At 39.4% G+C, this 13,224-nt stretch overlaps 1 protein-coding gene across 2 annotated transcripts in view; it reads left to right on the top strand.

The window, feature by feature from the left end:
• The window catches only part of LOC148346898 (adenosine kinase-like), a 288,745-nt gene that overhangs the window by 191,399 nt on the left and 84,122 nt on the right, over positions 1–13,224 (top strand). For both annotated transcript variants that reach the window (XM_088323478.1, XM_088323479.1), the window contains exon 7: positions 11,173–11,343. In XM_088323478.1, coding sequence (XP_088179604.1) covers positions 11,173–11,343 — 171 coding nt within the window. The remainder of the gene's footprint in view (positions 1–11,172; positions 11,344–13,224) is intronic.

Here is a 13,224-nt window from a genome sequence, read left to right as displayed (position 1 = left end):
TTATTACAGCCACTCCAATGGAACGATATGCCAACAAATCCATCTGTTATTTTTTCAAGTAAAGCAATTGAGAGAATACCCTAGGGTTAAAAAAAAGAAGAATATAACGTGATTATAGTGAGTAAGTGTAGTAAGTTTGGGTTTTAGATCATTATACAGTGTTTTGGGATTATCGTTTGACATATAATAAGTGTATAATGGTATCCCAAAAGAGCTTGATTCCCAACCCTTACAAATGGTTAAGGTTCTTGAAATAATCCCTCTTTTTATGAGGATAACCCCGCCCGGCAGCGTTAAATCTACATTTCTGATCTCCCATTTCTTAACGGCTCCTGTGGCTGTTTTTTTTTTTTTTTTTTTTTTTTTTTCAGAAAAGATAAAGAGGTAACTTAAAGATGTCCACCCAGGTTGTTAAAACCCAATTCCATTGCCCCTGCAGACTCCACTGGGGAAAGCACAGGCCCCCTTGTATGTCTTCTGCTACAGTCAGTTTCCCCTTTTGCAAGAGATCTGATAAGCTTGGGCAGAACACGAGACCTGGACGGCAGCTGGGATCCAAAAAGAGGAGGCAGATGTTATCAACGGTTGTGAAAATGCCTTAGTTACACCTGATTTTGAATGCACAGTCTTAGCTCAAAATTTAAAATGCATTGATAGTCTGCTGTAAATTACACCATGCATCACAATATGAATATTTAGTCCCACTTGGAATATTGATACTCTATATTAAGGAAGTGTAGTGCTCTATCACTAGGTGGATTAATTTGTTTTGGCCTATTATCTTTACTAAACTAGTGTGTAAAGGTCATTATTTCAGAAAACGAAATCTTAAGGCATTTGGTTAGAATAGAATACAATATGATAGAATATAGTCATTGATAACAACATAGTGATTATTGTCAGCAATGAAATTAGACATGGCAACTCCAAAACAAACAAGATAAACATGTAAAAAAAGACAAAAAGTGAAAAATAAGATAAAAGAATGTCAGGTTAAACAGGCAAAAATATTCACTATACTAGTGTATATGGTCAGGAAACAAAATCATAAAGTGTTTGGGTAGAATAGAATAGAATGGAAAAAATACTGCAAACCAGGATACAAAGGTATTTACCTTCAGTGCACACGACGCTGGGCGAGGAGGAGAAGGAGTGTGCAAGCTCTTGGGTGTTTAAAGTTTGTATTTTCATTATAAAATGTCTCAACAATTAACCTAAATTGTTTAATTATATTCCATATAAAAGGATTATTTAGCGATTTCCAGCCAAAACGGGGGGTTGGTGTGACACCATGACTGTAAACTGTAGTTAAAGTTATATTCCATAAATGCTGAACCAAACCCTGCAATCACTCTTGACTTGGCTTTGTACATGCGACAATGGACTAGGCATGCAATGATACATTTAATAATCGTGCTAGTTCTATTATATCTCCAAGCAGTATGTCCATATGAAAAGAGACACATATGGCTCACAAACCAAATATTCCCAAACCCTGATGTAAAGGATTCTTTAGCGATGTTACGCCAAAATGGGGTCTGTTGTGTAACACCTTGACTGTAAAATCTAGTTTAAACCATGCCCCATACCGGACCGAAAGCAACTGAATTCTCAGTGTTGTCCTGGTTTCACACGTGCTTAAACAGCAGGTTTAACCATGAAATAATGCAGGAAATGATAACGCAAGTTCCATTTTATCTCTGGGCTAGATGTACTCATGAAAAAAGTCATGCATGGCCTGTGAGCCATAGGTTCCCCACCCCAGCTGTATAGAATAAACAAATATCCAATTTAAAAAAAACAACCTCCAAATTAATCCCAAAAACCTTCTCTGAATATCACTCTGATATAGAGCAAGTCAAACCAATATATGAGGTACTTTGCTAAAAATACAGAGACCTGAACAAATATCTTCAACCCAATGACTTCAGACTTTTCTACCCAGCCAAAGACTCCAACCGGAAATTGAACCACGACGATTATCCGGACCTGGAAATATAACCAGCACCTTCAGGTCTGTGAAAACAAACCTAGTCACTCTATCCGGCGCTCCAACACTGCCGCTAAAGACTTGACGGTCTTTCACAGCCGTTTGCGAACGTAAACTGGAATTTGACTTGGCTCTAAGCCCAGCACCACAGAAGCCGCAACTGTAGGACTTTTCTGAGCAGGATTTGCGCTATTACCTTAATATGAAAGACAGCCACTTGGGAATCAAGACATCTTGGATTCTCATTGCGCATTGATAACTTTCCATCGTTTTGGTTGTTAAAAAAAATCCAGAAATGTCAGTCTGAAGAGATTTACACTAGAGCTATTTCTTTATTGGGTCGAATAGCCTTTAAAGAGCATAGAGTAAAAATCATTTTTGGAAAATGTGACGACTTGTTTCATTTTTGTACTTCAGCCTTTCTTTTTTGTTCCTTTTTTTAAGTTGCGACTGTACAGTCAAAAAGCCAACAAGTTGCGTTAAGTGGAAACAACTAGTTTTACGATGCAAAAAGTACAAATTAGCAGTGAGTTGCTTTCAGTGTGCCTCGGAAAAATCATATTGACAGAGAAACCTTGACTGTGAAGAGCTAAATACATGGAAGCAACCTTGAACATATTGAAGAAAGCTGTGCTTCAAGGTGTAGGAAACCTCAACATGTTGACAAAGTGTCTTTCAGTAACTCACTAGGGCACAATTTTGCGTGACAGAATGAAGATGTATGTCACACAAAAAAGACTGATAAATACAGGACCATAGCAAGTACTATTCAAAAATAAATAAATATAAATTATTGAATGAAGATTGAACGTTTTACTATATTAATACCATAGTAGAAAACTACTAATGTAGAAATCTTATCTCAGAAATACTACAAAAACACTACATTATGACAAAAATACTAAAAAGTAAAAATTAGCTCTCTGAAACTTTTTACAGTGAAAATATTAGAATTTCAACACACCTAATATGACTAATTTTTTACCTAAACCATAAAGTAACAGTGCAGGAATTAAAATTGGGCTTAGCAGTAACTCATATAAAGGTACACAAAAACTTAAATAGCTCCCTGATTTATTATGTGCAATGCAAAAAATTAAAGTGGCTTTTCCAAGTGGTAATTTTTAATGGGAAAAACTTCCTGCAACTGAAAATGGCATTATTTTTATAATGTAATTTTTACCCAACACCGATATAGGGAGAGATTTGTCTCCAGAACAAATATATTTGCAATTTACACAAGATCCAAAAATCATATGTCTTGATTGATGCACACGCAAGATTAAAAATAGCATATGTAAATTATAGATATATTTTGGGCTCTGCAAAATACATGATTCACCCTGGATTTCTTCTTTTAATGTTACTAGAGAAATTGGCTTTGAAAGTCCTTAAACAAGTGCTTAAATTTGCCCATGAAAAATGTGTACAAACCCTGATTTCGTCAACAAATCAACTAAACGTTAAACCAAGTCTACACTTTGACAAAGCTAGCCACTGATGGTAGTGGCATCTCGGACAAAGCTAAGCGCAGACATAGTCAACCCGGTAACTGATTTAAACTCTTAAGCTATGGTAAACCCTGCCATATCCATTTTGTGCTAGCCAGATAGACAGAAGCTACGTAAATTCCTGAAGGGCCAAAGCTAAAAGTTGACATATAACCCAGGCTCAAATAGAAAGCAGCTTTTGTTTTTTCCCATTGCATTAGTTCATATATTTCCACTCTTAACTTATGGGAACTGTGGTGTCATAGTTCTGGCAGAAGGGAAGCTACACTTAGCTGCACGGCATCACACTTTTCCCAAGTTGACAGCCGCTCAGAGTATTGGCCGGAGCCCCCTGCTTCTTTGATCAGCGCCGGGTTTATTTGGAAGTGCTCATGTCAGGAGACAATCGCTGCCTGACACCACGTTGGCACGCGGCTAAAGGAATATGTCAAGGTCGCTTATGCGCCATTAGCGCAGTGTTATAGTTACGTCTTTTGAGGGTTTTTTTATTTTTCCTCTCAGGCAGATGCTCCCTGCAAACATTCTTTGCTGTGTTAACTGAGAAAAGGTTAGTCACAAATACTAGTTACTTCATTTAAAACGTAAACAAGACCCCCCTGCTGGCACCAAAAAGTAGAAAGTTACTCTGAAAGTATCTAATTATCCCCTAAAACTGCTTCAAAATAGCCACATAAGAAAAGTAATAGAAGGAAATGTGTACACCAAGCTGTAGAAGCAATTACGGTATTTTCCGGACTCCGAGTCATAGTTTTTTTTATAGTTTGTCTGGGGGTGAGACTCATCTGTAAAATGTTCATCCATCCATCCTTTATCTGCCCGGCTTATCCTCAGTAGGAGCTGGAGCCGATCCCAGCCATCTTCGGGCAGTGGGCGGGGGACACCCTGAACTGGTTGCCAGTCAGTCGCAGGTAAACTTATTAACACATTACTATATAATTGAGTTTTATATTTTTATTACCGCTACTGTATATCACTTCACAAGTTATTTTTGCCCAAGACCCCAAGAGGGCGCTCTAGGCCTGTGTTTTTTTTTCAACCTTGACTGTGACGTAGAAGCGTAAGGAATAAACTTTCGTCTACTTCCCAAGTAGGAGGAGTTGTTAACCGGTGAAATAGACACTGAGGATAAAGATTTGATTGTATTCAGTGATTTGGAGTGAAGATGATAGTTAGGTAAGCATGTTCTTTATGCCAGAGCTATCTAGTGTGTTATGTTGTTACTGACGTGCGTGTCTGAGATATTATTTTATTTTAAATTGCCTTTAAGTTGCCTTTTTAGATGCCATGTATGTTTTTGTTGTTCATTTGTATTGAATAAATTTCCATTAAAAATGCGACCTAGACCCTTAGTGATGCTTTTTCTAGTTTTTTTTGTTCTTAATTATGCATTTTTGACTCGTGCGACTCATACTTTGGAGAGATTTATATTTCTGATAATATGTTAATTATTTTTCATATGTCTTGGCTTCTGCAATTATGAGAGCTTGCAAACTAACACAGCCAAGACACTCCATATCCAATTTTCTTTTTTCTTTTTTTTTTTAAATCCGAGCACGGTGTTTTGAAAGAAAATCTACAAATAAAAATAACCAGAGTTCTGTATTATTTTACCCTAAATTTAATTGATTTTGTTGTTCTTACGTAAGCTTTGCCCATGTGCTTACATACCATTCGCTACTGACGACACAACCAATTATGAGCATATTAACTGACTAACTATTAGTAAATTTGGTTTGAATGTGAGCATATACGGTAGAAAGAATATCAGAATATCAGTAGTGTCATGATCCAGTGTGCCACTTTTCACCAGATGGTGTCAATGAGACAGGAGAATCCCCACACCTAAATGAAATTATCAACACCTGCCGCTCATTAAGAACCTGTATAAATTCACTGCGTGGATAGCCTCCTTTGTGAGATCCCTACTCTCCATACCATTCCGATTCGTCCATATCCTGACTCCCTGCCACATGTGCAGTGCCTTAGAAAGACTTCTTGTGTTCTTCCAGCGGTGAGTTTTTGGACTTTGTTTTGCCTATTTACTAGACAGGGGTAAAAGGCTAGAGGCAGACTTTTTTATAATTAAAGTCAAGGGCTTAAGCTTTCTTTTGGTGTGTCCTATGCCCATATAGCTACAAAGCTCCATTTTCTGTAGGCCTTTAAAAACAGGTCAAAATGGCAAACATTTGCTGGCACCTGCACATACCATTTAAGACAAACGTCTGGCACTGAATAAGTTAATAATGCAGTACTCATTACCAAGAAAAGTAATTGCGTTCCTTTGAAACGTGTGACTAGCCCTCACTCAAGCAACAATTGTCCGCCGCCTGTGTAGTCTTACTTGCACCTTTTAGCGCTCGGTTCCTTGACTTTACAGCTGATGTCATCGGGCTATAATGAGCCCCAGAGAAAGTACCTGGATTAAATGGATCATTGGAAATTCTTCCATATTCCTTTTTTTGTTAGTTAGTTCCCTACCTGTTATAGAGAGCAGCTTGTTGCTGGAAAACAAGGTTAAGCAGATCTGTATCAAAGGAGAGAGGTGGGTCTCAGGTTTCCACCTGAAACTCCGAGGTGTTTTCTTACCCGATTTGTATTCATTCACACAATGCTAGGGCATACTTCTCTTGTTCCTCAGTAAGGGGAGTCCAGACATGACTTTTGTTAACCCATCATCGGATACGAGTTTGTTCTTTCCCGACCCCACAGTGTGTTCCAAATTGAGAAGCCCCTTCGTCACAGTTATCCTTCTTCCTTTTTTTGTGCTACAAAACCTCCTCTTAAGATTGAATGAATAGTTGTTTCCTTTTACCCGCAAATTAGCTATTTAAAGTGTTTCTGTTGGCTGCAAATATTTTGAATCTGGTAACATTCTTTTGTCTGGAGGAATGGTCCTCCTTGCCTTTTGGTTATCTTCTAAATCTATTGGGAAATTGATCAACAGGTTTAAGTTAACCTAAATCGAATGTGCAATAAGCCTATGTGGCAGTCGCTGTTGTAAACTAATTAGCACTCTCGTTCATAGTAAGTCAAAAAAAGAAAGTCATCCCAAATAATTTTAGTTGTCAGTCAAATATTCTATGCCAGCTAACAGAGCATTCCTGTGTTTCTGGAATATGATTTACACAGCAAAATCAACCAGTTTTATCCATCTCTTTTTTTTTTTTTTTTTTTTTTTTTTTTTCTTTTTAATCCTGTCAATGTTCCGGTGCCAGGCTGTCAGACTCTTGAGAAGCAAATAGATGTCTATGATGTCACCAGTCATTGAAATACGTTATGCCACATATCATTTCAAAGCTTAACTCTTGGGTTGCGCTAAATTCTAATTGTCTAGTTTTTCAGAATGTGATTAACTTCGACCTGGGACCAGGTCCGGCTGCTATTGTCCCAGCAGTTTTCCCGCTACACTACACTCTTCTGTAGGCTTGTGATTACAAATATGAATACAGGCGAGAATAAAAACTGTCTATTTCTGTGTGTTCCAACTTAAATTACTCAATGTTTAGTAGCACTTGCAGTGATTATTTCAGTTGGGGAAAATTTGTGACCAAAACCCTCACGATTCTCCAAATGGTTCAAGAACATTCAATTTACTCTGAGTACGCCTCTATTTGGGATTTCAAGTGGATATTGTAGGATTGTTAAGGGTTTCAATGTCTTTGCTTGTTTTGGCGTCGGCTAACAACCAATCAAAGTTATCTCCTTCAGAAACAACTAGTGAATTATTTTATTTTTCGGTGGAGTGCAATTAGTATTCCCCCTGAGATTTATATAAACAAGTAAATATTCCATTTTACCTAAATTCAAAATGGCGCTTTTTGACCAATGGGGAACCATACAACATATTATTTCAATTTTTTTAGGAAAGGGTTTGACTTTATACATTCAAAATACCAAAACTTTCACAAGTGGTTTTTGCTAGGGATTTACAAAGAGTTATCCTCTTTTTGCAGTAGTTGTCTACATTACCCTGATACAGATGCCATATACTGATTCCCTTCCCCCTGCAAAAAAATTACTTATTACGTATTACTGTCAAATGTTTGGCATGTATTGATCCTTTTCACATACTGACCAGAACCACGTGATGGAAGGTGCTAACGACATGACAGATGGCAGCAAAGCGTAGTAAACCGTACTCCCTGTGGGTGAGGCCAGTAAACTATAGACAACAAAAAAGTTATACTTTTCAACCCCATTGGCATTGATTTGTCAAACGCATATTGTCCAGCTGTCGGATGAGGTGGGTCACCTTTTCAGAAAAGACAAAAAGCGCCATTTAGAGAAACTGAAGATAGCATGGGCTAGATACCAACCCTCACCTTCTTCCTCCTGACATACTCACAAATCTAACCAAATGGTCCAGTCTGTCTGGCGTCAGTCAATATGAACTGTACCAGTATTTTGTAAATGGAGTATCCCCATACTCTGGTGCTGATCTGAAAGCTTATAAAAGTCTGGATGCATACCAGTTCTTCGTAACTAGTTGGGTTACGGGTACGTGTTGCTGCTCTGACAAGGGGGAAAAGGTTAGACACTAATGTTAGCTGTGTAGGCCATTATGTTTTATCCAGGGTGCCATCAAATCTCAGATCAACTATAACTGAAAGCTACTCAAATTGTTTATCATTTATGGTCATTTTGAATAGGTTAATGTCATTCACTGCAGACGTCAGACACACTCAGCTACAGTAGCACTAGCTAACTTAATGGTAGCTACATTGAGTGGCTTTGTCGTGACTCATACCTTCTTAACATAATATGGCTCAGAAATACATGAAACGTACCTTGTAAAAAATGCTCACTGTAAATACAGGAATACTTTGAGGGCTGCCAGTTCCTCTGATTGGCAGATATCCATTACCGTTTTCGGTCTTCATTAAAAGGAATATGCTAACATGCCAAATTGGTCCTAAAACCTTGCCAGTTCGCACAGCCTACCACACAGCAAAAAGTCACCATCATAAAACGTTGGGTTTATATTTTTCTGTTGTGTTTAGTGATATCTGTTTCAACTCAACTGCTTATTCAATTGCTGTCCACTCAGGTGCTTTCTTCATCCGTCATGGCGCTCATACTTCCGGGAATGCACGGGGACATATACAACCCCCAACAACTGTGTGGATGGACCCAGAAGGGCTGTCACTATTTGGGGTTATCCTTAGGATTTTTAGGAGGCCCTGTTGTCCTCCAATTGCCTTTGGCAACCCCCTAGCACAGAAGTAGGTAACCCGGTCCTCAAGGGCCACATGTTTTGCATGGTTTTGGATGCTTTTCTGCTCTACAAAGGTGATTCCAAAAAACAGGAATGTGTAACAAGCTCCTACTAACTTGCTAGCGAACTGATAATTTGGTGTCACCTGTGTTGAAAAAGCGAAACCTCTAAAATCATGCAAGACATGCAGCCCTTAGGGAACTGGTTTCCCACCTCTGCTGTAGCAGGTCTGGTATATGGTGTGTTAGACTATTGCATTTATTACTAGTGTTGGAAATTAAGCTCTTACTTAACAGCGCTTTTTTTAGTAACAGCGTAAATTCAACTATTTTTTCCATTGTCATAATGTGGTTACCATTACTGACAGTCAAAAGTTTTGTGTTACTCTGAATGAATTGAAGAAACTACCAGTCGTAGCGAGTTTACTTTGCTGTGAAATGAATGTGTCCTATCCATTGTTAAACTTATTTTGTCCTTGCGGTGGCACACTTTAGTTTGGTGGTGTATCAAGGTAGCAATGCTTGCACTATTAGGCAGGTATCTGTCCCGGAAAGGCAAAAAGTTTTTGACCGCTAAATTAATCTGCGCTACGCGAAAGTTGCACGACTGTTTTTTTGTTACTCCTTGGGTCGAGTGTCTTTTGTTTGGAGGACTTAGCTATCTGAGGCCAGGTTTAAGAAGCTTCTGCTCCTTATAAACCAGCACTGGTTTGACAAGGGGTAGGATGGTTTGGTTGGCTGAATACATGATGAAAGAACTACAGAATGTCTTGTGTATTTATATTTACACTGCCGTTTTAAGCACACTTTGTTGTGTATTTGATTGTTGAACTGTTTACTTTTGTTGTGAAACATTATTTGAAGTACAGTAGCATACCTGACCATTTGTCTGTCTTGACAGTGTATTTTATGCTACAGAGTGAAACTCACTTCATATTCAACACAACTGCCTGTCTGTTCTTCTCTCTTCAACTGACTGGAAATTTTCAGAAAATTTCAAATTCTTTGACATAAAACAACTTCTTTTTAAAGTAACGAAAATAGTTACTTTCCCTAGTAACTAGTCACTCTAACTATAGGGAGTAACTATTGCTAATTACTTTTTTAAAGTAACGTGCCCAACACTGTATATTATGGTACTACAGTAATCAAGTTCTTAGTAAGGCTGCAACTAACGATTATTTTTAAAAAATCGTTGAATTGGTCGATAATTTTCTTCGGTTTATCGATAAATCAGATTTTTAATTTGTTCCTCTATCTTCAAACGTTGAAGTTTTGGACAGATAGAAAAATAGTGCATAAAACAACAGAATATATAATATATAATATAAAATTATATGATCTAAAAGAATGAAATAATAAAAACGTTTTTGTATAATAGCTGATCAATAAACAGTAGAAATAAAATAAATAGTCACCGGTTAAAAATGTAAATGTTCTTGTCTTGTCCCAAACGTATGAACTTTTGGATTTAATTCTTCAGACATTAAAGTCCCAATGTGTAATATTTGAACACTAGATTGCACTGTGTTGTCTGGTGCGAGCAAGGGCCAGTGCAACAGTACAGCTTGGCCGCAGGATGCCGGACAAACATGGCGCTGATCTAAGTGGGGACAGTTAAATTTCTCTACCGATTATTTTTCATAAAAAAATAACATTTGTATGATGATTCATTTTCTTGCCAAGTATTCAAATCAAGGGTTTTTGTTTGTTTTTAGCTGAATTATTATTTGTACCACTAGGAGGCACTAAATATTACGCACTGTCTCTTTATGTCCTCGGTCTTCCAATAAACGCAGACCCAGTCGTTGTCGTATATATATTATTTTTTCCTCTTTCTTTTATAATTATTTTTATTACTTTCCCTGGTTTGTGTGTTTTTTTGCTTTTTTTTTCCCCATTTTTTCCCTTTTTTATTTTTATTTTCTTAGTTATTGTATGTTTGTCTTGCTGTCGGTCACCCCTCTTGAGGGATATGACCAAGGTAGATAGATTATTATTACTAAAATAATTGATTACTGTTATCATTTGTTGAATGTTAATGTTTTATTGTTATTAGTCTGTCCCTGTGTGCCCTGCGATTGGCTGGCAACCAGTTCAGGGTGTCCCCTGCCCGATGATTGCTGGGATGGGCTCCAGCACCCTGTGACCCTACTGAGGATAAGCGGTGCAGCTGATGAGATGAGATGAAAAATCTCCCCTTGTCTCATTTTATCTATTTACCTAATCATTTTTTTAGTATTTTGGATAGTGTGAGTGTGTCGGTGAATGTGTGGTTTTTCAATTGTCTTGAGGCGGCTTTTGCCGGACCAAAATAGTACCAAAAGCATTGAGGGCAACATCAGAACGAATCGATGATGTAACTCATTACCAACACTTTTAATAATCAATTTTGATCGATTTTATTAATTTTATTGTTGCAGACCCACTTCTAAGAAAGTTGTGTCTTGTTTTCAGGGCTTCTTCCTGACTGTTTCTCCGCAGTCCATGCTCAAGGTGGCCAAGCACGCCTCGGAAAACAACAAACTCTTCTGCATGAACCTGTCTGCGCCTTTCGTCTGTCAGTTTTTTAACGCCCCGATGATGGAGATCATGCCTTACGTGGACATCCTGTTTGGCAACGAGACGGTAAGTCATGACGACTTCATTTTGTATCGTCAACAGTCACAAATAAGTTTAAAGTTCCAAGTCACGATGGCAAAAAATACGATCTCAAGTCTTGTGTGAACAGATGTCTTCCACTGAGCATAAACAAAAGTCTTGATTTATTGCTTGCGCTAGCATTTAGCCTCCCCTTTGCCTCCCTTCCCCCTAATTGCATTGAGGAATGATTCTGATTCCTGAATCGCGCGGTGTGTGTTTTGCAAACAGTTTGTTTTGCCTCTTTGGTTCCTATAACCATTCGCCTGAAAAAGTTCCCATACATTTCCAGCCGTTATTGACTTTAACCATTCGGGATAATAGCATGTTTGTCGAGGGATTACCGTCGCAATACCGAGTCAGGACTCATTCTCCAGAAAATCAAACGAGAGCAAAAGGAGATGATATTCAACCATCGTACGACTAATGTGTGTCTGTAGTGTGTTTTGACTCCCGCTTGCCTCTCTGTGTGGCTCATGGGAGATGGGACTCGGACCATTCCGGTCCCAGACCTCCCATTGTGCAATTCTGCCTTTGCCAGACAAAAGAGGCTGTCTTATTTAAATGACTTGAGGACATTCTTGTCGATATTTAGTTTATTCTGTTTTGTTATATTGGACACCTGCAAAGCAGATTGCATTAGATGCCAGTTCATTATTTTGACAATTACTGCACACTGTTTTTTATTGTTTTGACCATTATATCATTTTCTGTATCAGATAGTCATGTTGCTGTTATTTGATACCCACACCCTTTAGGCCTGATCTGCTTTTGTATCTCAGGAGATCAAATGAAACTGTGGACTCAGTAGAGAGCCTTTAGAAAAGGTCGGATTTTCTGATCGGAGGTTTGGGCTTAATGCCTTAATATATTCTCTCCTTATTCTGAGTGTCATTTTTAGTTGCTTTCTCCATAATCTGCTACCTTATGGTGGTGGAGGAGTTTGTGTGTCCCAATGATCCTAGGAGCTATGCTGTTGGGGGCTTTAAGCCCCTGGTAGGGTCACCCATGGCAAACAGGTACTAGGTGAGTGGCCAGACAAAATGCAGATCAGAAGACCTCTATGAAGAATAAAAACATTGGTCCACAATTTCCCTCGCCCAGACGCGCGTTACTGCGGCCCCCTTCTGGAGCCAGGCCTGGAGGTGGGGTCCGCTGGTGAGCGCCTGGTGGTTGGGCCTTTGCTCACGGGGTCCGGCTGGGCACAGCCCGAATGGACGACGTGGCTCCCTCTTTCCATGGGCTCACCACCTATAGGAGGGGCCACAGGGGTCGGGTGCGTATAGAGCTGAGTAGCGGCAAAGGGAGGGATCCTTGGCACGATGATTCCCGGCTACAGAAACTGGCTTTTGGGACATGGAATGTTACCTCTCTGGCAGGGAAGAAGCCCTAGTTGGTGTGTGAGGTTGAGAAGTTCCGACTAGATATAGTCCCACTCACCTCCACGCATGGCTTGGGCTCTGGTACCAGTCCTCTCTGGAGGAGTTGGAATCTCTTCCACTCTGAAGTTGCCCGTGACGAGAGGCGCAGAGCCGGTGTGGGCTTATTAGTTGCTCCACGGCTCAGCGCCTGTACGTTGGGGTCCACCCCGGTAGACGAGAGGGTAGCTGAGGGTCCTGTTGGTCCTGTTGACTGTTGTTTGTGCTTATGCACCAAATAGCAGTTCAGAGTACCCACCCTTTTTGGAGTCCTTGGAGGGTGTGCTTGAGAGCGCGCCCCCTGGGGACTTCAACGCTCACGTGGTCAATAACCGTGAGACCTGGAGGGGTGTGATTGGGAAGAACGACACCCCTGACCTAAACCGAGTGGTGTTTTGTTATTGGACTTCTGTGCCCGTCATGGTTTGTCCATAACGAACACCATGTTTAG

This window comes from Urocampus carinirostris, chromosome 19 (assembly GCF_059441175.1).
Source record: "Urocampus carinirostris isolate Australia breed hairy pipefish chromosome 19, RoL_Ucar_1.0, whole genome shotgun sequence".
Lineage (NCBI taxonomy): Eukaryota > Metazoa > Chordata > Actinopteri > Syngnathiformes > Syngnathidae > Urocampus > Urocampus carinirostris.
The sequence above is the reverse complement of the archived record's forward strand: the minus strand, read 5'-3'. Positions and strand labels throughout refer to the sequence as shown.